The 27,652-nt window shown below is 36.3% G+C and overlaps 1 protein-coding gene across 3 annotated transcripts in view; it reads right to left on the bottom strand.

Moving 5' to 3' along the window:
• Nucleotides 1-27,652, bottom strand: part of CRPPA (CDP-L-ribitol pyrophosphorylase A) — a 133,871-nt gene that overhangs the window by 40,217 nt on the left and 66,002 nt on the right. For 2 of the 3 annotated variants that reach the window (XM_076331398.1, XM_076331397.1), the window contains exons 7-9: nucleotides 24,826-24,915; nucleotides 24,022-24,114; nucleotides 20,109-20,237 (exon numbers count right to left, since the gene is read on the bottom strand). In XM_076331398.1, coding sequence (XP_076187513.1) covers nucleotides 20,109-20,237; nucleotides 24,022-24,114; nucleotides 24,826-24,915 — 312 coding nt within the window. The remainder of the gene's footprint in view (nucleotides 1-20,108; nucleotides 20,238-24,021; nucleotides 24,115-24,825; nucleotides 24,916-27,652) is intronic. The other variant, XM_076331399.1, reaches the window with a different exon arrangement.

The following is a 27,652-nucleotide window of genomic DNA, read 5'->3' as shown; positions in this document are numbered from 1 at the left end:
AAACATTTTCTATTTTAAAATACAAGGATTCACTCAAATGTCAGAACTCCAATAATTAAGGTTTCTCTCCGCAGCCTATTTCAGGATACTTTTGCATAAAGCCTTTTAATACCATACGATTACTCACCTTTTCATCCCACAAGACCCATTGGGAACAGCCCTGACAAGTGCTGCAGACTACTAGGACTGGTAAAATGATCATGGACCCCATAATCTACTCCACCTGTGCCATAAAAAGCTAAGTTCATTGCTGCTGCCCTGCTCCCAGCCTTTTTTCTTTCAGTCTCCTGCAATGTTTACTCCTGTCTTGCCTTTTTTCTTCCCCTCCAATTAAAATGTCTCTTCTTGACACCAGGTGCCCAAGCTGAGGGGGATCATGAGCACACCAAAATCATTCTACCCCATCTCAGCTATTGCACATTGTATGACAGCACCAAATGGGCGCAATGAGCTGCAATGTGTTCCCTGTGAAAAAACTCCAAAACAAAGCCTGTGTGGGGTCTAGTCAAAGGCCTTGTGGAAGTGACAGCCATCAGGAAAGCTGGAACCCAGGAACAATAAACCATGATGAGTGCAGAGGAATGTCTGCAAATTTCAGGGCTGTAGCTTTCGCTAGCATCAACAGTGTGTGTACAAGAAGAGAAAGTTTATATAGCTGCATCACTTGGCTAAATCTGGATTAATGCTTACAGGAAGAGAGGAAAAGATATTCCTGATATTATGTTGACCCTCCCTACCAGGATGCAGCTTATCTTCCTCATTAAAGTGGGAAAGAAGAATTTAAAATAAAATTTAATTCATTTACTGTATCTTCCAATCCCAGCCTAGCTCATGGCTCAGACTGGAAGCAGTGTCCATCAGCACAGACTCTATCAAGGATCCCTATGAGGGAACAGAAGCTAGAAAGCTAGGACACTTCATAGTGGCTGCATAGGAGATGGTGATAATCTGATACATAAGAAAGTATGCCTAATGAACATGAAAACAGGATTTTGATCACTTTTCGCAAAACACAATGTTAGGACAGGCTACAAGTATTTGCTAAGTAAGTGAACAAACCACACAGCCCAAACCACACTGCATACAGTAAATCTGCTTTCATCTGCTAAGAGAACTATACAAATAAGAACATTCCTTTCTTAATTGGAGAACCATCTTTATGCATAGCCAAGAGTTTTTCCTAATCTTACCTAGCAAAAGCGTCCTATGTTTAAGTGAGAAAGCTTTTGGTCAGTTTTACATTCATTTTGTACTTAACTTAGTTACCAAATAAAGTCAAATCCTAGAGATAAATTTAGACTAAACACAATGTCTAAGGATATCAACTTGCTTACATTGCTCACTAAAGCTTGTAGAAATAATAATCATGCTGCTACCAATGATAAAATCATAGTAACAAAAAGAGCCCATTGGACCAATACCATAGAAGTGTATTAGCCAAGACTAATTAACACCAAAGCACCAAATGATAAAGCTCATGCTATAAATTAGCACTCTGAGCTATTCTGCCCAATGTTCCCATCACAAGGGAATCTGATCTTTCACATCCCTAATTATCCTGGCAAGTACTGTCTTAAACAGAGATAGACTGCTTCTAGAAAACACTTACTTGCAGCTTTTGCATATTTACAGCATGTGAGCAGACAACTGGAGGGGAAAAAAGGTTGCTTTTTAATAACAACCCTGAACATTTCTGTATGTCTGTGTTTGAAAAGATATTGCTCATGTCCCACTTAACCAAGAATATGTAGGCGGTAATTAGGCACTGAGCCAGTGAGCCTCCAAGCAGTTTCTCTTAATGCTGTAATATTAATTAGTACAAAATATGTCCTTGCTGAATAGAAGCGGAGTACAGCCTAATTCATACCAGAAAGAATTAGAAGAGGAAAAAATATCCGGAGTTAATTACATAACATTTTTTGCCAAGCAGTGAAAAGCTGAAATAGATGGGTATACAAAACAAATATGAATTTCAGATGAGCTATATCATCAAGTCACCTACGCAAGATGGATAAAGGTACTAAAACCAAAACAGAAGGAAGGCAAAGACAATAATGTTTACTTAAAGGAATAATCTTGCATGTAGAGTGGAGGAGGCTGGCTGATCATTTTTTCTGTCTCTAATTTCTAACTTTCTATGTATGAAGAAGAAATATTAACCACTGATTTTGTTCAGCACTGAACATTCAAATCCATCTCTTTTAGAAATAGACCAGTTTCAAGCTCTTACAGTTACAAGGAGCTGTTGGCACATGAAATCTAACCTGCTCTTCCACTAGACATACAAACCCTGTTAAAAACAAAAGCATCACTACAGCTGACAGAACTACCAACTTGCATGGCTTCACAATTGCTACGTCTGACACACAACCTGACTATGAAAAGCTTTATTAGACTAATTAGAAACTTTCAGCAGCTACTTTTTTACACCGCTGAATTTTATCCCCACTCTCATTCTTAGGATGAACTATTTCAGCAAAGAGATTACATTGTTTAGGAAGATGAATTTATCCAAGTGATAGAAAGCCATGTTTTTCCATTTCATGTCTGCAAAAGTGGAGTGGCAAGGTATCTTGAAGCAAAACTTTGACCAGAGAGAGATGGAATTAAAGAAAACAAGGAAATCATCTGAGTTCACTAGGCCAATTGTTCAATAAGCTCCAGAAAAAACATAATTAACATTTGTTGGATGATTCTTGGTAGTGAAATGCACTTTTCTCAATCATCAGGGGAAAAAAAAGAAAACCCAAACATCAAGTCACCTAAGCTTTCAGTAGAATGTTAAAAAGCTAAGAGGCTGCACCTACAGACAACTATAATTGTTATCTTTTCCAAATTTTGTATCTTTTGCAAGATTTATGCAAAATTTGCAAAATTACCGTGACATTTGCCTTCTCTTCCTGTGACACGCCAGTAAGTTACCAGTAAGTTAATCAGCAATATCTTACATCAACTAGATGTAATAAATGCATGGTTAGCTGTTATTTAGCAACACAGGTAACTACTTAAAATTGGTTTTGGAATAAGCTTCAATAAGTGGAATTTTGACATACAAACATGTTTAATGGAACTTCAGAAGCTCCCAAAGAGTGCACTAAATCACCCCAAAACATTTTGAAGTTTTATAAACTAAGCAGACTTATCTCCTCCCCAAAAGATTTAGAAACAGAAAATGCAGAAGAAATTTTATATTATTCCATAAAAGATTAACTCTCCATGCTATTTCTTCTAGACAAATCCTAGTTAAAATTATTTTCATAGGAAGACTGTAGAGTGCTGCCACTTTTGATATAACTTTTAAACAAGGATTTGGTGTGGCTTTATGAGAATGGGCTTAAAATTTACTCTTGAGCTACGCTGTATCTCAAGACACATCTGAGCAAACTACCTTTAAAACACCTGAGTCAGACACAAAGGCACTGACAAAATTCTCCTTTAAAGCAGGCACATAACTAGTACCAAGCAGAGATCGCTGTTCAAAAGCAGGTTTTCATCAGTAAACTCTTAGTAACAATTTAGCAGTTAAGTCCTGTTGCAGAAATGTTAGTTTTAAAGCAATTTTAAAGCTGAAGGTTTATTCTCAGTTCAAAACTAAGCAGCTATCAGTTATAGACTGCAATTCTCTGAGCATATCCATTAGTTAAAAAGCGATTACTCTCACTGAAACTTCAACTTTGCTCATGAAAGTAAAGAGCTTCTAAACTGCACATCTCTCACAGTACCAGAGTAATCATAAATTGATCTTCTACTTCTACGCACGCAGAGGATGGCATGGTTTCTGCCAGACCAAACCTGTCTGGCCAGAGACAGTGTGGAATCTTAGAAGCAATCCACAGCCTTACACGGGTCTCCCATGATGACCAACCTAAAACCATGCTGTGTTTAGAGTTTCATTTACTTCACCCTCTCCTGTGGGATCAAACACCTGTATACAAATTTACTAGATTATACATATAGCATTAATAATTTGCCTTACCTACCTTTGTGCTCCTGAAAATGTGCATGTGATAAAGTATCGGCTGGTACACTAAAATTCTCCTAAAGATGCATTTGCAGGACAGCATAACAAAATGAACAAGCAGTCTGGGAGAAAACATGTCACAAAATCCTTTCCTATCCTAAAATATCTCCCCTCTTAGACCCCCATCACCTCATGGGTTTCTAATAATATCAAGAATTTCTTCTTTCCTGATGGATAACATGAACATTATTTAAGCATTTCAGCATAAAACATTTTTATCTAGAACAAACATAGTATGCTCCGCCTTACATAATTTGAAAATACTCTGAATTCAAACTTTTCACTGGAAACCATTTCCAATCAAATTTTCAGATAACTAGGTCCTTCATACCAACCACTGTTCAACAGATTCTGAAAAATCAAACTCAGCAAGGTTTATCTGCAGTAGTATGCATTTATTTGAACCTCGATACTTCAATCTCTTTGCAGGAATGTAATTACGTTAGGCTATAATCATTTCAGTGTGTTAATTATTCATCAGGAAGCAAAATAACAGTTACATTCCTGTCTAACGCAAGCATCTGGAGCATTTTATGGATGGTTTTAAAAATCCAAGAAATAAATGCAAACTCTGAAACATCAATACATTTGCTTCAGTTTTTCTTCTGCCCAAACACAAAGTACCAGAAGCAGACTCCTCCTCAGCTACTGCCACTACTTTTAGAAACAAAATTCAGGACATTTCATCCCTACTCTGGGTAAATGCATCATGTTTTGCCCAGTTGTCCCATACCTTACATAACAAGGACTTAAACCTCCAAAAGTTATGTCACTATGTAACATATACATCTAGTAGAGAAGAAAAAATGTTTTAATTAAAATTTCTTATCTACAGAATGAGGAAAAGGTGCACATGACCAGGAGCTAGCACAAGAGAGGGAGCTTCACCCCAACCCAGACAGGGTGGTCCTTAGAATCATAGAATCATTAAGGTTGTAAAAGACCTCTAAGATCATCGAGTCCAACCGTCAACCCAACACCACCATGCCCACTAAACCATGTCCCTAAGCGCCTCATCTACTTGTCTTTTAAACACTTCCAGGGATGGTGACTCAATCACTTCCCTGGGCAGCCTGGTCCAATGTTTAACCACTCTTTCAGTAAAGAAATTTTTCCTCACGTCCAATCTAAACCTCCCCTGGCGCAACTTGAGGCCATTTCCTCTTGTCCTATCGCTTGTTACTTGGGAGAAGAGACCGACACCCACCTCGCTACAACCTCCTTTCAGGTAGTTGTAGAGAGCGATGAGGTCTCCCCTCAGCCTCCTTTTCTCCAGGCTAAACAACCCCAGTTCCCTCAGCCACTCCTCATAAGACTTGTTCTCCAGACCCCTCACCAGCCTCGTTGCCCTTCTCTGGACACGCTCCAGCACCTCGACGTCCTTCTTGTAGTGAGGGGCACAAAACTGAACACAGTATTCGAGGTGCGGCCTCACCAGGGCCGAGTACAGGGGCACGATCACTTCCCTACTCCTGCTGGCCACACTATTTCTGATACAGGCCAGGATGCCATTGGCCTTCTTGGCCACCTGGGCACACTGCCGGCTCATGTTCAGCTGGCTGTCGACCAACACCCCCAGGTCCTTTTCTACCAGGCAGCTTTCCAGCCACTCTTCCCCAAGCCTGTAGCGCAGCATGGGGTTGGTGTGGCCAAAGTGCAGGACCCGGCACTTGGCCTTGTTGAATCTCACACAGTTGGCCTCAGCCCATCGATCCAGCCTGTCCAGGTCCCTCTGCAGAGCCTTCCTACCCTCGAGCAGATCAACACTCCCGCCCAACTTGGTGTCGTCTGCAAACTTACTGAGGGAGCACTCAATCCCCTCATCCAGATCATTGATAAAGATGTTGAACAAGACCAGCCCCAAAACTGAGCCCTGGGGAACACCGCTCATGACTGGCCGCCAACTGGATTGAACTCCATTCACCACAACTCTCTGGGCCCAGCCGTCCAGCCAGTTTTTGACCCAGCGCAGAGTACACCTGTCTAAGCCGTGAGCCGCCAGCTTCTCGAGGAGAATGCTGTGGGAGACGGTGTCAAAGGCCTTGCTGAAGTCCAGGTAGACCACATCCACAGCCTTTCCCTCGTCCACTAGGTGGGTCACCTGGTCATAGAAGGCGATCAGGTTGGTCAAGCAGGACCTGCTTCTCATGAATCCGTGCTGGCTGGGCCTGATCCCCTGGTTGTCCCGCACATGCCTTGTGAGCACCCTCAAGATGAACCGCTCCATAATGTTCCCCGGCACCGAGGTCAGGCTGACAGGCCTGTAGTTCCTCAGATTCTCCTTCCGGCCCTTCTTGTAGATGGGCGTCACATTGGCAAGTCTCCGGTTGTCTGGGACTTTCCCCGTTAACCAGGACTGCTGATAAATGTTGGAGAGTGGCTTGGCAAGCTCCTCCGCCAGCTCCCTCGGCACTCTCTGAAGTGTAAAGTAATTGAAAGAAGTAATTTACTTTTTACAGAAGGAACTAACACCCCCTCTCCCTCCAACAGCAGAATCAAAAGAGGGAGGAAGGTTACTCTCGACTTCAGAGGAAAAGGCACATGCTGTCCCTTTTGACAACACCAACAATTTTGGTTCATAAACTCCATGAGCTCGTAATGGCAGTTATGCCATAATTCCACAGACTAATCTTTGTGCCTTGAACACTGCAAGCACAGAGCATGCTTTGAAGACAAAAATGAAAAGCTGAACTATGGAACTGGTATCTGATCTAGTCAAAGGAAAGCTCTGAAGCCGTTTTACCTCATTTTGGATAATGAAAGATCTCACAGGACAGGGAGAAGCTTCTAAAATTGCACAGTTCAGGGAGTGAGTGGACATAAAAGTTTGTGTGTAGTCAGGCTTACAAAGCATACTTCATTTTACTGCTGTCGTTTAAGTAGAGATCATATATTATCTCTGTCTCTCAGGTGTTTTGCTAAAAATTTTGCCTACAAAATTCAATACCTGGTCTGATAAATTTAAGCACAGAACACTGGAATTAAATACACAAGTGAGAGATACTTGAGCACATATCTGCATGAGAATGGAAAAACTGAGTCAGGGAAAAAGTTGAAGGCAGAGGATCTGCCAAAAATGAGTATTCAACACTGCTGCCAGTACCACACAGGTTGAATCAAACTCAAAGGTAAACAATCCCTTTTTTTTTTTTTTTTTTTAAAGATTCTGCTTGGTGGAAACTTCAGAGATCAAAACAGTTATAAATCAAACAGATTTATTTAAGCACATTGTGAAGTAATGGGCTCTGCCTCTCAATAGAAAGTATGACTTTTCTGAGCTGGTGGGAAATTACACTGTAAGGCTTAGAATATAGTTAAAATATTATTTAGGAGGATAAATAAAAAATGGCTTAGGAAAACAACAGCTCAAAGAATGTTTTAAAATCAAATATAATTAGTTCAGACTGTGAATGCTGGAAATTCTATAATGGTGACATTTTCCACCTTTTTTTTAATCCAGGAATATGATAGGAAAATAACTTTCAGAAATTACTTCACAACAAAATTCAGATGAAAATCACTACCCATGGAGGTTTCCTATGATCTACATGTCTCTCTGAATGTAGTATTTTTTTTTATAAAATATAAAAATACCTTATTCTACCTCTGTTAATCCTAAATTCATGCATCTCCATGTTTTAAGAGAATTTTCACAGTAGAGTTTAATCTAACTTCAAACGCTATGCATCTCACACCATCTTGAGATATGAACATATCTTCATACCCAGGTGTTCCAAAACATGTTTACATGAAAGCCACCAGAAATGTTTAGAGACTTAATGTTAGCGAGATGAAGTTGCCACAAGATTTGCTCCTATTATCTTTAAATGTTATAAAGTAAATAGCTCTCAGCAACCAGAAGCAAGCAGCAGAATGCACTCAGAGATTGTTCTGGCCTTATCCTTGGTGAAGAGAAACAACACGTATTTATTGGCTGTAAGCGAATTTGTTTGCTTGTTGGTTGATTGGATTAGATGCTGCTTGCAGCAAGGTCTGTGAGCCGCTTGGTGCAAATATGGGTAAGCAATGCTGAAGGAACAAGGGCCTATTTGCACCTTTGCATGCAGTAACTGAACAGATAACACGAGGCAAATGGCTAGATGAGAAACCATGGCTGACAAGGGTATGAGCGCATGCTAGGAGCTGTTCATAGACATCAAGGGAGCTTGCATGAGAATGTTTCTCTGTCATCTCTCTATAAAGACAGAGATATGCATGAGTTGAAAACAATACTCACAGCAAAAAGAAACACACATTGAAGCTGAAGAATAGTCAGTCTGCATGAAATACATTGTACTAGAAATCTCAGAAGGGAAGATTCAGCTAGTACCTCAGGTTGTGGCTGAAGAAAGAAGAAAGCCTGCCTAGATAAGACAGAATTTGCAAACATCTGCTGAATAACAATCCCACAGTGACAGGCCACAATAGGAGCAGGAAGATCCACAGAAGCATAGGACAATAAAGACAAAGCAGAGAAAGAAAAAAGGTAATAGGAGAGAAACAGAACTGAAAGATAGGTTTCATGTCTCAGCAAACAGAAAAGAAACAGGTCAAAATATAAGAAATCTTACAAGAATCAGGTAGTGCAGCTAGACCTACAAGAAGAATGAAGGTCCTGGCTTCTGAAAGAGCCAGGATCAAAAGCCAAGAAAGAGGAGGGCAACATTGCAGACTGAGGGAGAAAACAGACAGAACAAACTGCAGATGTGGGAGTGGGGAAGAGAGTAAGGAAATCAAACGGACACAAGAAGAAACAATGTTTTGTATTATATTTTGAATTTAGAATACAGATCTGTCACAGAGTGGATCAAAGCTAAGGAAGAGAGCCTGGATTACATATACTGAACATAAAACACCAAAGGGACAGAAATGGAAACTACATAATGAAAAATTGAGGAAACTTGTTAAAAATAAGGTAAATGAGCAGCTAAGAGAATTAAATCCTCACAGGAAATACGGAAGCTACTAAGGGTGACCATATTGAAAGCACAAAGCACTCGAAGGCTCGAGTAAAGGCAGAAAGAGTGTAGTATAGTTAAACAGCAGGATAAGAGAGGTTGTAAGAACAAGAAGGCATCCTTCAAAAAAAAGATGCAGACATGCCCAAATAAAAAAAATAGAATCAGAAATTTTGGCACAGTAAATATAAAAACACAGTAAGGCAAACAAACAAAAAAGATTTTGAAGAGAACTTGCAAAAAGAATCAAAACCAATAGTAAATCTTTCCTCATACACACCAGAAGCAGGAAGTCTGCCAGAGAGTCTGTAGGGCCAACTGATGATCAATGTGTACAGTGAGTGCTCAGGAAAGACACAGCTAATTGCAGGGAAACTAAATTAATTCTCTGAACTGATGTGGGGAAATTCACATGCTGGATCCCCTCTTTGTTAACAGCCAAATAACCTGTAAAATTGCAGTTAACTGTAGAAAAGGTATGGAAGAAATTAAAGAGGAATGTAACAAATCCTCAGGACTATACGGCATTCACCCAACAGTTCTGAAGCTCAGCTCCTAACGGTAGTGCATAACCTCTAGTTTAAAAATTGCCTTAGTAGGCACAACTGGGCAGCAGTAATTGCCAATTTAAAACAAGAAAAATCTGGAAAGATACAGAGAACTACAGAATAGAAAGCCTTAAGCCTGTATCAGGCAATTTAACAAAAAATGAAATACTGGATAGTAATAGCGGACAGCAAGTTAAAAATTATGGTAGAATCAATGTGTCTTTCTTTTGAAGTTTTACTTTGCAATCTTACTGGATTTCTTCAAAAGAGTGGGTGATAGTTGATTAAATTTACTGGGATTTCCAAGAATTTCAACAAAATTCCCTGCCAAAGGTTTTTAAGAAAACTAAGGTGCCATGATGTAAGACAGAAGTCCTGACATGGACAAATACTTGAGAGGGTAGGAGTAAACGGTCAGTTCTCAGGACAGAACCCGCACAGTTCAGGTGGGATCTGTTATAGGATCTATGTTGTTCAACACATTCATAAACGAACTAGAAAAATTAGTAAGCAATAATATGAGTTTACTTATGATACAAAGTTCATTAGGGTAGGGCTGACTAAAACGAAATGCAGAAGGACCATTATAAACTGAGTAACTAGACAATAAAATGATAAATGAAATTTAATATAAATGAATGTAAAATAATGTATGTGTATCTCACATTTTAAATTATGGGATCTCAGCAGACCATTATTGCTCAGAAGCAAGACCTTATGATTAGGACACTATTTTGTGAAGAACCATCTCTCTCTCTTTGTTTTCCAGTCTATGAAGTTGTTCACTGGGGGACACAGTGGATGCTAAAAATTGACATGGACCTCAGTGGACTAGACAAGAGCATGGAACAGAAATCTATTAGGGCTAATACTTCCATAAAGAACAGCTCTGGCTGAGGAAATACTTAAGTTAACAATAATTGAGCATAGGGAGAGAATTAGAGGTGTCACATATGGTTGCCCTGATCTGATGCTCTCCTAGGCATTTCCTTACAGCTACTGTTGGATACAAGATAATGGCCTAGATAAACTTCTGATCTGATCCATTATGGCCATCTTTGATGGTAATACATTGTAGCATGATAAAGGCCACCCCAAGAAACCCAAACCTGGGATGTATCAGAACAGGTACTTCCAGATGAGACAGGTAAGTGACATAGTTGTACAAATCTCAAATGTTCAAGTGCGCAAAGGAGCTACTAGGATAGACAGGATATCACACAAAGGGAGGATGGAAGAGCTTGAATTCTTTGTTCTATAAAAATAATTCTGAGAAGGATATAACTGCATTGTGAATGCAGGAAGAGACAAAACACAACCGGTCTTCCAGTAAGAATGAGGGATGCGAAAAAACCTAACTCATTTTGGAAGAGCATTTGACTGGTTAATGAAAAGTATGCAAGACTAGGAAGCAGGGGACTCAAGTCAGTGTCAGACGCTCTCTTCCAGTTCTGTTTTCTTAATGCTATCGCTTTAGCAATTTTTAACTGCATTTTTGAATGTAACAAAGGTTATGAGTGTTGTTAGTTGTATTAAAAGAAGCATTCTTAACTGGTTGCAGAAATAATAACGTGTGAAAAGGAAAGCTCTCACTCATCCTATGTAAGGATGCATCATCTTTCATTCAAAGAAAAATCCTATTGCAGTCAAGAAACACAGCTCTAGTATAACAGAAGAAAGTAAACGGGGGCTGGATTAATTCACATTTCTTAAAACCCAGAATCAAAAAGAGAAGCAGTCTCATTTGAAGACAATAGAAAATACATGGTGGGAAAGATCTAGAGTAGCAAAAGCAGGTTTATAATTTCCTATTGTTTCTATCAGTTATGCTGAGAAATTGAACTTTATTTTAAATAAACTACAAAAGTTATTGATTTTCCGATATTGTCAATCCAAAACATGTTATGTTTTATTTCCATCTTCTCAAATAATTTTTAAAAGTTCATTGGGACCTGAAGGCTGTGCACAGGCTGGGGAGTAAAGGGCATTTTTCATTCTTGACATTACAGGGCTTTTGCCATAAAGCGTAATATCACATATTATTTTTACATACTTCAGCACTGGGTATGTTCCATAATGGATGACTTTATTCATATGAACAATCTGATATAAGCAACAAATAAGATTTGGGGCTTAATATCTCAAATCCGAACAGAAACCTCAAGCACTGCTTCCAACCCTTGTAAAGAAATCCCCCAAAGCCAGCCTGGGGCTGGATTACTTGACTCCTGCTTGTAAATAGTGGGAGAGGGCGAAAGTGGAAATTAATACTCCCAATATAGATTTGATGGCCACTGCCTCTGCTGCACAAATTTTAAGAGCTACTTAGTCCTCCTCCTTGAGGACTGCAGCAAAAGCCACAGAATGGTTTCAGTTACTAACAATGTACAGCTTGATAGGGATTTCTTCTTGTGTTTAAATGGCTAAAGAACTTCCTAAGTTTTCCTGGTCCAATACAATGACAAAAATGTTCTACAAACTGAGGAAGTTATATGGTTGAAGGAGGAAGTTACATGGCACAGTAACAAAAAAAAATTAAAGCACAACTGATACCTTTATCATTGGATATGTAAATGAATGGAGCAGAAATTACTGATCTTTGCCTGTAGAAACCCTAAATTCCACGGAAATGTTACATATCTTTGCCATATGATTAAATACAAAACCTATAAGGCAACAGAACACATCTTTCAGAGAAGATGACTCTACAGTAAAATACTGATCAACATCTACATTACCAGCCAAGCTAGCACTGACTCTATAAACTCCTATTTTCAGAGTTCATACTTCACCTATAAAACTAAACTTTGCATGGAAACTGGAAAAAGTTATCTGAAAAATTTCAGCCATATTTTTTTGCTAAAAAAGTGCATCCAAAATACAAAAGATCCTTAGGAAATTAACACAGCAGCAAGCTGCTAACATTTCAAAATGCCTCTTAAGCACACAAAACAATTTTAGTAGGCTTCTTTTTTATTGTTTTATGTATTCAGAGCTAAGCCAGAAAAAACAGATGTACTCTGTACTATAGGTGAGTATTTTGGTTACCTGCTAAATGATGCCTCTAGGGAACAGCACAGAAGCAAGGTGAGAAGACTCATTTTTGATGCCCAACTTAGACAGTAAAAGAGTACAAGCATTGCTTTAAGTCGAGAATTGCAGCACTAAATACAAAAGTGCAACTGTCCGTAAACAGATACAATGGACTTCACAGGTTTCTGTTCGGCAAGCTAGCAATGGAAAAAAGTCAAAAGCAGTTTGTTTGCAAACAAAATTTTGTGTCAAAATAATATCATCTTAAATGTTTATATATTTCCACTAAGAGATAGCAGGTCAACATCAGAGCTTTCATAAGACAGGAAAAAAAGTCAGATTAACTCATACTAACAGATTTGAAGATGAAACTCAGATTTGATGCTCACAGCATTTGGTTTTGTAAATGGTGCCAATTCAATGTTCATTTCCTATCACATTAAAGTATCTAGCACAATTAATAAATACACACTTCTCTAAGTTGCTATATTGTATATTACATATTTTCCCTTCCTCTAGAGCGCTCAGCATTTCACCTTTTGAATCCACTTGTTCCCCAAAATAGTCCATACTGTTAAGCTATTTTAGAGTAATATATTATATACAACTAAAATATCCACAAAGAAAACAACTGGCAACCTTTATTCACTAACATTGCCAGAATGGCTGAACCGGGCTATAAAAGCAAGGCAGTTTAAAGACCATTTTATGAAGACATGACTTTTATGATAAGTCTACATGCCTTAATCATTTTGGCTGACAAGGTGATGGGAGAACTCTGATTTCTCCAATTATAAGTTCAACAGCTGAAATAAGTCTAAAACAGTCATGTGTAAAAGGCATAAAACATTAACCTCATCATTTTCTGTGCAGCTTGTTAAACTCCTAGAAGCTGTAATAGCAGAGACAAATTGAGCAATTTTGAGGCATTTGAGTGCCTTTAGTGAAGTTGCACAGTTGTAATAAATCACTAATTTATTACCTGTTTTGGCTACAAGAGGAGGAAGACTTGAAGGGAAACAAGGCAAGGCAAGGGAGAGAGAACAACAGAGAGAAAGACAGCAAGAGAAAATGAGCAAGCAAATATAAGAGCACATATGCATGCATTCAAGGTAGACACACTAAAACCCTGAAAAAAAGAATAACAATCACAATTTGTTGATCAATATGATCCAGCATCAGGCTTCAGGATATCTACTAAAATCAGCAGCAGTACAGGCAGCAGCTGTGCTTCCCACAACAGTATGCACCAGAGCATTTTAAGCAAAAGTGAGATTTCCATGTTTTGTGTTAAATAATTTAACACTCAAATGTTTATGACCTTTCCTGACTCAAAGACCAAAGTTTAACTAACATTTTGGTAAACTCGGAATTAATATATTTCTTAATTGACTAATGTTCCAGAGACGTGACCTTTTTTAATTTCTTGACATGCTTTGAATGGTACAAAACAGATGCAGAAGGCTGGTTTGGTCAAACAGATTTCAGTTCAAAATAAAAAGCCACTTAGCTGGTTTATTATTTCTGTATATATTACACAGCAGAAAAAATATTCACACATAGAAGTATTTCCTTGGAACTACTCAGCTTTCTGTCTTTAAAACATGAAATTTAGAACTGATTTTCTATAGTTAAGTAATATAAATATTTCACTGACAGAAATCTTAAGAGAACTCTCCAACAATTTTACTACTAACATGAAAAATTATAGAAATATGTTGTGCTAACAGGCAGTTATTACAAACAGTATGACTAAATCTATATTTAAAAACTGTGCTATATTCAGAAGTTCCTGTAAATGTGCTTTCATGTGAGCAAGTCTGACAGACAAAAAATTCTGATGATCAAATCAACCAGATGGACCAATGTTTTTGATCATACACTTTCTGAACAAAGCCTGTTAAGATTTCCACACATTCACACAGTAAAATATACAAATGAACGATGAGCTGTTGGAGATTTCAAAAGAAAATCAAAGACAAAACTATCAAGGTGGGTCAGAAAGTTATCTGTAATTGTTCATGTGTGTGAAAATACTGATGGAGCACAATGATTCTTCTCCATGAAAGTATAATCTTTTTCACCAAAGCAAATAAATCTGCTTCAAATAATCTCCACCCAACTGCAAAATTCAAATATGAAGATAAGCTAAATATTACTGAAATTACTGAAGAGCTGAAAACCGATATATGCAAAATATCACCTATAAACACTTTATTCCATAAATTCTACCACCATCTTTTGGGGGCAATAAAAGGCGATATGGCCTATTCAGAATGTTGTCCTTTACGAGTAATCTTACTATTTTTGTGTGAGCCATTCCCAAGGGAAAAGGACAGTTTTATGTTTGATTTCTTGAGTATCAAGTTAATAGAGCCCTCAGTTCTGTATCTTTCATTCACTGAAAATTCCATCAAGGGTTATTTGTAGTTTTATTTTAGAAGTCAATGTTTATAAGCCTTTTTCATGTCAGTTCTACCTATTGCAAAATATGCAGTCATGACTGATTGCAGACAGTAGTAATAATTAAGGATAAAATAGTGTCCAGCCTCCATAAATATCAATCTCTGATTTTATTGGTGAATTACTTGCTAGGCCTTTGTATTAATAAGCTTACAGATGCTGATTTCTATGAGGTTATTCATGTAGAAAGTTTCAAACTGGATTTGGTTTCCCTCTCTGTCCCACACTGTGCAAGCAAGATCACTCTGGCTTATTACTCATTTGCCCAATTTTCCTTGATGAAAGAGTGAATAGTCTGTAGGATCATGCTACTTAGAAGTTCAGTTTCTGGCTCTTGAAAATACTAAACAGTAATTACTTGGCCTTAAGGACTTCTATGAATAGATGTAGGTTTCCAGATTCATTACAATCTATTATGTCATTGCAGCTGAAATAAGAAAAGTGTCATCTTGAGAAAAGAGAGGCCTCCAGGCAGCATCCCAATCATTCTAATCAGATTGCAATCATTTGACCAATCCTATGCTGATTATTAAATGAATTAAGAAGCATGCAGGGGTCATGTAGGGCATGGCTCATTTGTTTTCAACAAGTTACCAAACTTTGAGTTTGTGATTTTACTTCATTTGCCCTTCAGGCTTATTATCTCACCACTAGTTGCCAAACCACCTTCTGCTTTGCCACTTGGATGATCCTATTTGGGGTTGTGATCCCTGGTTTGAGAACAACTGCCTTAATGTTTGCACATAATACTATTTTTAAGGGGTCTTTGATGAAAAAGAAACTGTAAACGTTTACCTTTTTGGTGTAACAAGTTAGACAGAAAACATATCTAGCACTATTTCTTGAGCCATCAAGTACTGTAGATAGACCTCTTGTCTTCAAAAAGTCTTAAAGACTACAATAAATGTCCAGTATGTTTGCATAAGAAATCACCCACAGTTCAGTTTCCTTTTAGTTTCAAGCAGCTTCATAACAATTATTCTATTGCATCATTTGTCTCTTTTTAGTGTATGGACTGATTTTTCTGACTGTCAGTGAATAGTTCCTTTATCTTAATCAAATAGCGGTTTCAGAGGCAAAAGTATTTGGGGCCACCTTACCCCAGGCAAGCCTTAGCACATATTTGCTGTTCTGACCCAACGTTCTGTCAGTGCCTCTCTCAAGTAGGATTATTTAAAATTAATATAGTTCTATAACCAAGATATATTAGTATTACTTTCGTATTTTAAAGCTTTCTGTGGCTTCCTATGTCCATCCATGCACGCTTTAGTTTGGATTATAATTTTTCCTTTTCATTCTTTGTGAAAAGTAACAAAGTTATTACTGAAACTTCTAGACCAAGATTTTATTACTGCAACCTTTACAAGCTTCTGAATTTGCGCTCCCATATTAGGAAGTGCTGCTTATATTTTCTTTTTATGTGTGTTGACTATTTTTTGTAATTCAGTCATAGGACATTATTATTTTAAAAGGGAGAATAGCAGTAAATAGAGAAAACAGTATTTTTAAAAAAAAAAACATTACTGTCATATTTAAGTATAAAACCATTAACTACCTAGGATATGTTTAAAGACAATAATGCATGTGTTTGCGAGATCAAGGCCCAAGTTCAGTATTATTGCATTGCTCAGAACACAGATCAACAAATAACTACCACATGCAGCTGAGGTTCCCTCCCAAGTCTTGTAGTTTGAATGACATAAACCAATGCTTTTAAGATTAATATATTTCTAGCCCTGCATGGATGCAATGTCTTGACATTACCTTTTATATTCTTTGGTTTCTTAGCAACTCTTAACACTCCTTTTAAGTAAAATTTTGTTTATTTAAGAATAACTTGGCTTCTTTTTATAGCTTTTCCTCCTAATATTCAGAATTGGCTGTTCTGCATTACACCCTACTAGACTAACTACTATTAAAAAAAAAATCTTATTCTCATATATAATACCACCATACCAGTCATTGCTATTTTCAAGGTAAAGTACTCATTAAATCAAAACAGTTGGAATTTTACTAACATTGTCATCAACATATGCCAGTTATATCTTCTATAAAAACTGGATTTTTCTCCCTATTTTTAATTCACCTTGCTTATCAGCTATTTCCTTCAACTCATCTGAAAAACCCCCAAAAGCTAACTCCACAAGTTCAGACTCTGGAGTTTACTGAATACTCTTTTCCACTCTGTGTTTTGAATATGTAAACCATTTCTAACATTGAGGAACTGTTTTAGAAAAGAACTGTCTTTAAAAATATTTTCATAAGTGAAATTTAAATCAACAATATTTTCAGGATGCAAACTAGAGCTGTTATGAAGTGGATCCAATCTTTGTATCAATATCAGTAACTTGGAATTCCATGCATGATGTTTATGAGAGAAATAACTATTTGTGTACAAGCCGCGAACATGCACTCATTTTGAGCAAATGGAAGGTACAAAGCAGGTCATCTATAAAGCACATTAAAGCCTTTTCTTTTAATTTTCCTGATTAGCTTCTTGGAGTATCAAATATTCATAGAAGTACTTGATAGCTTTTTCTAAATACCAAATAAACACTGCATTTAAGAAATGAAAATGAAGACTTATACTTTATCTTAGCGCTTCACATCTCCCCCAATACTGTCAAAAATGTACTCCTAGGTTCCAAAAGCCTTTCACTTCCATTTCCAAAACATAAAAAACAATTATATCTCTCAAACAATATTTTTTCAAAAAATTTACTTTTCTAATGCAGAATCTTAAAGAGTGCCCCCATCTTCTTTTATATCAACATATCATGACACCCACTTAATCATATAACCCTTCTAAACGTAAAATAATTTCACCTCAGTATTACCATGGTCATGTGTCTCAATAAATTCCTCGTCCCTTACATTTTATCCCTGCTTTTGATTTAGTAAACCTGTGTGTATCAACCACGCATGTCTGGTAGTGATGATATAAACCTGTCAGCTACAGGGAAGCTCCGTGAAATAATGTCATCACTTTTCCCGAAATAAACTATAGCTTTCACAGACTTCTGGAAAGTGGATACTGACAGAAGTTATTGCGACAATAGGCTGAGTATCCTGCATTATAGCAGCAGGTGCTTTTTGTGTTTCCACTTCGTCTGGACCCCTCATCATGCCTGTATGAAATTCACCTTTCTATCCTCAAGCATGGAATTCACCTATGGATTCACCTATTAGCTAGTGGGTTGTACTAAAAGTAAAATACCTTGGTGATTCTCAAATCATGCTTTGGAATTTAAAAAAAAGAAACTGTTTTAAAGATGTCTTTTCACTTCAATTGCTTTTGTTCACAGTGCCCCCCCTCTCACTCTCCCCCAGACCAGCAATAAAGTTTGGGTTACATCATTTCTAGATTCATATGTCAAGACTTTCCATAGGTCTTCACCTAGAAACAATTACATTCTTTGTAGATCTGCAGCCAAAATAAAACTTGATACATATATCACATATGTACACATGAGCTGTATAAACTACTTGTTAGTCATCTATCAAAACACTGACAAGCAGGAACTCAGGACTATATCCCCGTCTTTGTGAGCAGGAGATGTTTTAAAGCCATTTTAAAACAAGATAGCTAGAAGTAGTTTACTTACTTTGCAAAGTGTTTTACTCTATGTAATACTTTTTCCATGCTAATAAATGACAACTCTGCCTGCAGTGGTCTTACATAATCATTCTAGCTTTTTATTTTAAAAAAATGGAGGCAGCATTCTGCTGCAATTCTCTTACCACCAAGGATCAAGAATTTCCATTCAGATCTCACATTGTTGTTATACATGCCTGTTATTGATAAAATGTTTTGGTGCCATGGTCACAAAAATCCGCTGAAGATTATAAAAGTTTTTCCTTTTTTCCAGTCAGCTTTACTAACTGTTGTTATCCACGTATGTATATTTGATCCATTTGCATATAAAATCATATATATACCCAATGAAGTTTTAACAGGAAAAAACTGTACTTACACTAAAGCAATATTTGCAATGTTACTTTTTACCATTATAAGGTGCCTCTTAGAGCTATATTTCAACAGTTATTCAAATTATTTTTAGCAAAGGAAGCCAGAATTCACCCTGGAAAAAAATGGGGTTTGATAGTACCAGAAAGAAGATTGACAATAGTTGTATGCCCTTGTATGTTGTACGGACAAGAGACAAACTAATGTCATAATAGCATTATTCATATTCTGTTGGCATGTGAAGTCTGTAAAGGCATAAACTGATAGGTATGATACTCGTAGCTCTTCATAAAGCCATAGAACTTGGAGGGAAAATCAAGTCTTTGGCATACCAGAAAAAGATATATAACCATAGCCATCTTTAATCAATTACATATAAACCCAAACACCCAACTCAACCTAAAAAAAAAAATCAGTTGAGATTACATTTATTATTCTTTATTAAAATTTCCACTGAGTATCTTACTTCCTCCACTGTTGACTAAGTTAAGAAGCTGCAAAGACTATATCTGCACTGGAGGCAAGGCAGCCCACTTTTCTGGTTGGCAGAACATGTTTCCCAGGCAAAATGGCTTATTTTACATAGCTTTTGTGAGTACAAAGGATGCTGGAGTGCTAACCCTTTCTGCCTCCAGCTGAGGCAACTTGCTGCTATTGCAGATGTGTTTGTTTTGCAGACGTGTTTTGCTATTGCAAACTGTTTGTTTCAACACCTATATGGCATGCCCTTTCTGTCACCTGAATACCAAACACTGTTTTGACAAGGAATGTAAAATTCTGCAGAACCGCTGATCAAATGTATTTTTACTATTTTTTACTTTTTTTAATGCTGCAAAAAGCAATTTTCAAAGCAGAAAAGCAAAAAGAAAAACGGCCCTGACATTTTTGCATGCTTCTAAAAAACATTTACCATCTATTCCTCTCTAATCAAAATACTTACATTTTTGCCGATAACTACAGGCTCTTCTGAATTTTGGACAAGAACAGGCAAAAATCTTCCCGAAAAGTCTTTTCGATGCCATTTATTTCTCTTTGATTTTGTTTTAAATGAAGATTCTATCATTAATCATATAAATCACAAAAGAAGATAATTTGCACATAGAAAAAGAATTACATACCTTATATTGGATAAGGAGACCATAAACCAAAATATTTTTCTTTTTCACTTCCCTTGCAAATTTCTTGATCCTAGTTATTTCTTCCATCCCAATGCTGAAAGAAATATTTTCTGAAATATCCAAGTGCACCTGCAAAGGAACAAATAAAAAAACCCCAAAATTCCACTTCTTCCATAGTGTGTTATTTTAGACTGCCAGTTTTTAGTATCTCATTTTTATGTGTTAAGCACACAAAAATACAGGCTAACAAAGGTTTTTCTTAGTTAGCCTCTATTACTATTGAATTCCACTATTTCTATATTTAGTGACATGAAAATTATTTCTTTTCAAAGCACAGTGAAACCAATACGCCAGAACACATCAGAACACAATGTTCTAACTGCATATTTAAAATATTTAATTAAATCAGAAAACAAACAACATTCTTTTCTAAGCTCTAATCTAACTTTCACAGGGGTTTTTTTGGTTGGTTGTTTTTTTTTTTTTACTATCAGGATACTAGAGAAATACAGGTGTTTTTCTTAAGCATCTTAAAGGTTTTCAAAATGGAACTGCATTCTTTAAAGATCTATTTTGAATTTACTACCTTTTCAGTATAGCATATTAGTTGCCTACATTGGATTAATTTCAAGATAACACTTCAAGTTTAAAAAGCAGAAACTACTTCAAAAGAAGGTAGGGATATAGCCGTGCTGAGCTCTTGGGCAGGGAAAGGCAGGTCTCATATCCAGCAGGGATGCTACACAAACATGGTGGGTCTTACAGGACCTGAGCTGGTATCTCCAGGGAGGTATCAACTAGTTCAACTCTTTCCCAAGGCTTACGTGTTCCACAGTTTAATCGGTTTACTTTACAAAGTTTCTATTAACTGTAGAAACCAAAATTAAGGATGATGATTTGTACATATGAAGTTGCAGCATCTATTAAGAGCAGAAATACCTTTCCCCTTAAAAGAAAGAAAATATTTTTCTGGCTGAATGATTCCATCAATATAAAACCTATCTGTAAGTACTACAGAGAGGTAGGAGCATAGAGGTAGCCCCAGAGATCTGTACTTGGGAAAATTATTTCAAGTTCCTTTTTTACCTTATGTTCAATTTATCCTGACAGATAATAGATTTTTACTCACTTTCCCTTGCAAACCTTTTAAAAAAAAGGTGTTTACTGTCTGCATATTCACCAGGAGCAAAGCTATTGTCTTCTACTACACAGGCAGAAATAATTTTCAAACACTCATTATTTTGTTATTTTTTACCCAAAACAAGGCTAAGTACTGCTCATTTACAGCTATTTACAAGAAATTTTAAAACCTATTATTTTGAGAGAACCTAACACCTATTTACCATTAACCTGTTCCACAGCTTTAAAAAGAGATTTTTCTCAAACTTACTTTTGTACTGAAAAGCAAACAGTGGCAACTACAGAGCTGAAGTACTAGCATTCCTTTCTTTCTAACCCCAAGTAACAACAACAAAATAAAAATAATATCCATTCATAGCATCTACAAACGTGAACACGTATTACTCAGAAAAGTAAAGTCAGTTTAAGAATATGATTCTTCTGGTTATAGCAGAGTCGGAGAGGATACTGGTTTGATGCAGACAAATAACTGCATGAATTTACCTCTATGCTTCCTATTTCTCCTGTAACATTAATATTCCCTTTTCTGCTATGTCCAGATACAGTAGTCCAATTGCTGCTTCAGCTTACAGATGCCCCAAAAAACTCTAATCAGGCACCAGGATAAAGGATAGACTTTGCAATCTGTGGCAATTTATAGGCGGGAATATGGACAGAAGTCATCATGTCCAGTGCAAGCTCATCCTTTTACTGGGATAATTCTCCCCAGGCTGGTTAAACAGACAATCTCGCACAATAACAACACCTGTCATTTTTATCACTAAAGAAGCTGAATATCAGAAGGAAAAATAAAACTGATTCTCTTAATTATCAGACTGTTAAGAAAAAGTTACACGTGTCCTGAAATCAAAGAACAGACAAGCACTTTCCAATTACACAAAAGTCTACGTTAGACTGTTCCTGATTATGAGGTTAGAATGGAAGCAGTTAGCCGCTCTCCTCATTTATCCTTTCAATTCTTCACTATCAGGAACAGTTTTACTTTTGAGAGTAGAAAAGAATAATGTTTCCTGTACAGCTAGTACCTAAAACCTATGCATTTAAATGTCATCATATTGCTTAAAATTCTGAGTCACATCTGCCTAAGAAATATTAATGTGCCCTTTTACATAAAAGAGTGTGTCTTACAGGACTTTTCACTAACAATGCATTTGGGTTTTATGTTAAACGAAGTATATAGTGAAGAATAAAGCTGAGGAGAAACCCACTCATAAGCCTTAGTGAAGAGGACACCCAGCACTGAATTTAATTAAAGACTGCTGAAGGAAGTTTCTATCCCCCAGCCATACCATCTGTAATGAATTTTAGGGATCAGAAGTTTAAAGGACTTAAATAGTTCCCAGTGATTAATATGAGACAATGATTTGTTTAGCTAATTCTTTAGTCATTTAAAACATACTTTCCAGTTCTCCTATTTTTTCCTTCTTCTATTTCTAAAAGATAGTGTGGTAACTCCATAAAATTTGAAAGTGTAGCATAAAATGCCTTTTTATAGTTAGGGTACTTCATTTTTTAAAGATACTTTTAACAAATATATGTGTATCTGTTTTAAATGTTAGTAGCTGCTTCCACCTAGTTATGAGACTTTTCTCCCACTGTCTAGTTTTGGGAAATTTCAAGTAGTTGTCAGGAACAACTGATGGCTCTGGAGTAAAGGGATTAAATGTATCATTTTCTCCTGAGGCTATATTAAAAGGTGTCCACCTAATGTAACCTTTTTCATTTGTAAAAGTAATTCATCTTCATGATATCTCATTTGCTCAGTAATGAAATTTCATCACTTAAATTTCAGATTAAGCCTAAATTTGAGAAGTAAATGCTCAGTTTTACCTCCAGATCACTAGACCATGCACTTCAGAAACTATTCAGGCCCCATGTAAAATAACTATTCATTCCTTTTTAAAGAGCTTCATATATGGAATTATATTTTAACATCGTAACATATTATCTTATGTTATTGCTGAAGAGTATAATAAATGTAGTCCAGAGGCACACTCCTTGTGACACATGGTATTAATGACACTCATTCCACCCAATACTTCTCATCCCTACCTATTAAGCCAGAAAACATAATGACAGAATTAACTGGATCTGGTTGCACTGCATGGACACTTTCAAATCTACTCATATTTTCTCCTTTTTAACAATCTGAGTAAAATAAGTCATGTATACCTTCAGCTGTTGTCCACATGAACTGTTAAATTATTCTGGCAGCGATATTCAAATAATGAGAATTTCAGCCAAAAATACACTTTAAAACTTTTACCACATACCAGAACAGATTTTTCAGTCTTACAACATCTCAATAAGTGAAGTATGTATTAAAGTTATATTGCAAAGTACTTCAAAGTTAATTTTTAATACTTGGACCATAAAAGCAACAATAATTTTAAAACTTTGAGTAAACCCCTCAGCATAGAAAAAAATAAAGCCACTTAATTCTGTTTCAACTGAGCATTCAAGCAGACTACATCATTTGCAGCATCCCCAACAGAGATGGAGCACAACAGCAAAGCAGGAGTTAACAGTTCAATACGACTAGCCACAATGAGTCTTTCACAGAAATATATAACTAATAAATTGTCATTGGCTAGTGTTGGTTTATTTTCTGACAGCATGCAGTACATGTGCTCAAGTGCAAATGATGCTCTTTACAGACCAATTTACAGTTCAAATTTACAATTTTATTCAGTTAGCAGCAATTTAAACCTAGCCTAACATTTAAAAATATTTCATTAGGTGCTTTCTACAGTAACTTACAGGAGTTACCTACCAAAATAAGGACAACTGGATATAAGAGAGGAATATTTGATTTTTCCAACATATCCACTAGTTGCTGGGTTTCTTGAATGGCATACTTTTTATCCTAAATGAAAATAAATGTGTAGAATTACTGAAAACATCAAACAATGGTTTCACAAAAATGGAATTCAAAGATCTGTTATTTACCAAAAAAGATACATCACTTCTTTGGTTTTGGGGTTTTTTGGTTGGTTGGTTTTAATATACTTGTAATGCTTTCATCTGGTAAAGTTATAGCTGTTTGAAAAAAAATTAAGATTAATAATATTACCCTTAAGAAATATATACATAAAACAAGCTTAAGGGTCTTGACTGGTCTCAGACATGGTTCATCTAAAACCTTTCTGTTCCCATACAGGGACCCAAATACAGATTACATCGCACATACGTGTCCAAAATGGGAAACACTAATTTAGACCACAGTAGCAATGCACAGTTAGATGACTACACATATGACATACTACTTCTTGAGACAATTCACTTCAATACAGTATCTATGAAAGGAAATTTTAAACTACTTTCAGTTGCATCCCTCTTGTTCAAGAATTCATGGCTGGTTTAACAACATACTGATGGAAGTGCAGAACCACGAGAGAAAGAACGGACCAGCATCTCAAAGGTCTAGTTTGGTGCACATCAGAAACACCAAACATCGGAATGGATACACCAGGAGCACAGAAATAACAAACAACTTATTATTCAAATATGTAATTATTATTTACCATTACTAATAAATTTAAGTGCAAAACTAAAAGCATGCATCCTTACTACTTACATTTACGCAAATAAAATTGTAGCACTGTCCTGAAAAGATGTTTTGTAGATAGCTATCATTTTTACTTAGAGATATTGATACAACTTCAACCTGATTAGGAAAAAAAAAAATATTACTATGTTACGAATTTGACTTCAGCTTTAACTATCTGCTACAGCTTCCACCATTATGGCAGAATTTATTCATTCAAATGACTTAAAACTGGCAATTATTATTTCCACTATGAGAATTAAAAATTGCTCAAATTTTTAGGTGACTCAACAGCGAAGCATGGAGTCCAACACCCTGCAGAGTTTTCTGCAAGTTTTTGCTGAAGCATACCGCTATGCTGGAGCCATTCCAGAAACAGCCCTGGAAGTATCAGACACTAGAGCTGCTGCCGGGGTTAGGATGTTCAACTGTTCCCAGAGATGAAAACACTGTTCATAGGATCAAGACAATCTAATGATTTTAGACCTCCAATTCTGAGAAAATTTCTATAATATTCAAATACATTTATATTTTGTCTTCATGCAACTAAAAATAAAATAAGAAGTACGTATGAAAGACCAGGTGCACAGGTATTCTAGGATTCTGCAAATGACAAGACTCATTCAGCATTTCTCCTGAAAATAATTTCCTCAACAAATACTTTAAAATACTGTCCTAATCACAGACGTACTTATTTTGCAACCTTTAACTATAATACCAGCTAAGAAGTGATTTTATCCTAATTAAAATAAAAAGTAGATTCTACTACATTATCAGCTTCAGGATTGCCTTAAGTAAAGCAGCAAACCAGATAGTAGAAGGGGAATTTGTTCCCTAAGAGAAGATAATACTTTGAAGCCAATTAAAAAAAAAACCTTGAAAATAAGGCAAAAAAAAATTCATGTTGCTTCTATTAAACCAGCAAACCTCACTGTTCCACTGCTCAAATGAGCTTTATTTCTGCCCAGAAGACATATTGTATATAGCAGCAAACAACAGAAGCAATACCCTGCTGTGTTCCCTCGAAATGTCACTTAATCCACAATCCAACAGAAGTACCAAATACAACATTTAAAAAGGCTGTGCGCTGTTATCTAGAGCCATATTTGTTTATTTTTGTAATACTTGGGGAGCTAACTTGTTTGCAAAGGAAGGTGGTTTGAAACCCAAAAGCTAATATTTATGCACTAAAGATTTTAGAAACATTTTGGGCTGAAGATTTGACTAAAAAAAAGTCAGAGGGCAAGAATTACTTAAAATGCTTTAATGCAATACTCCAGGGCTCTCCTGGCTTGAACTTCTGCAGAAGTAAAATCAGAAATCCCCAGTACCTTTACAACCTTGCACATACTTAGATGAACAGGAGCATACTGCATGCCAGAGTCTTTTCAGAAGGTAAATGGAACATGACTCAAGTGAGAAGGCCTACTTTTTTTTCCTTGAGATATTACCATACACGATGCTTAAGTATTCCTGAACATTTAAAAACTAATTTAGCATATCAGAGTTTTGATTTAACTTGAGCAATTTGATAAAGCAGTACACTGAGCCTTTGTTTTACAGCCATATTATCCAGCAAAAATTAAATCAGATTTCTCTCCTAGAAAAGTGAGCACAGCTGCCTAACTAGAAGCTTCAATACATCATGAACTAAAATTGATTCTTATTCTATTTGGTATGTTAGTATCCCATGTAAAGGTATTTTTTTAATTAATATTAATCAAAAGTTATCAGCTACTTGAGAGAGCAAAAATTACCTAAAAATACTACCTCAGTAAAAAGTGTTTGTCACTTAATGTTTCAGTGTTTGAATAGAAAAAAGTATACGGATTTGCTCAATCACTTCTGGTTGTTGTAGCAATTGATATTCAGCTAGTGTAAACACGCCAAGATGGTAAGTTTTTATGAACACGACGATAGGAATAATAAATACATTTAATATTTTTCTACTTATCAGATGCCCTGTGCTGAAGGTTCAACTTTACTCAACATCCACTTTCATAAAATCAAAAAATAATACCTGGACATTGGGTACCTGTAAAACTTAGTTAAATTATATCAGAATTTCAAATCACAATTAATACCAATGCAGCAGACGGACAATGCAATGATTAAGAAATTAGTGAATTTCTACTAGTGAAACACTAGTTCATTTCCTAATTGAAAACAACCAAATATTTTGATGTACTGCTTGTGGATATTTATCCAGTCACAAAAATAACACACAACAACATCCAGTTGATTACATTTCATGTGACAAGAGCACCTTGTCACTGAATAAGCGGGAGTACATAATTTCCAGTCACAGAAGAAAACACCTTCAGCCCCCATTTAGGTTTGCTTGCTTCAAAAGAAAGGGCTAAATAACAAACTTAAGGAAAGACTCAACTTATGCCTTTCACAGTAAGATATCATCTGCAAAACATTCATTTATTAGTTATACAGTTTACAGTAACACTGATTCTTACTTATTATTCTTACTTTTCTACTTACTCTTAAAGTACTTTGCAAGCAATAACTGTTGCCTTTTTTTTTTTAGAAAAGCTTTTATTTTCATTTTCTTTATCTCATCAGTTCAACTTTTAGGTCTTTTTTCCCCCCGTTATTGGCATTATCATGTTATTGAAGTCTCTCTCAGAAATCCCTCTAACAATTTCTTTTGAATTCTTCTTTAAGGATGCATCTAGAAGTTAACAAATATCTTAAGAGTAAATATGGCTGCTACTAAGAACTAGAGTGTCAGAACTATCTAAAAGGTTAAAATATTGACCATAGTTAGTTTAAATTTCAGATAATATATACTCTACTGAATGATTCCCAATTAGTGTCTTATTTAGATCAACTACCCTCCAATTAG

This window comes from Aptenodytes patagonicus, chromosome 2 (genome assembly GCF_965638725.1).
Source record: "Aptenodytes patagonicus chromosome 2, bAptPat1.pri.cur, whole genome shotgun sequence".
Taxonomy (NCBI): Eukaryota; Metazoa; Chordata; class Aves; order Sphenisciformes; family Spheniscidae; genus Aptenodytes; species Aptenodytes patagonicus.
This window is presented reverse-complemented; position numbering and strand designations above follow the sequence as displayed.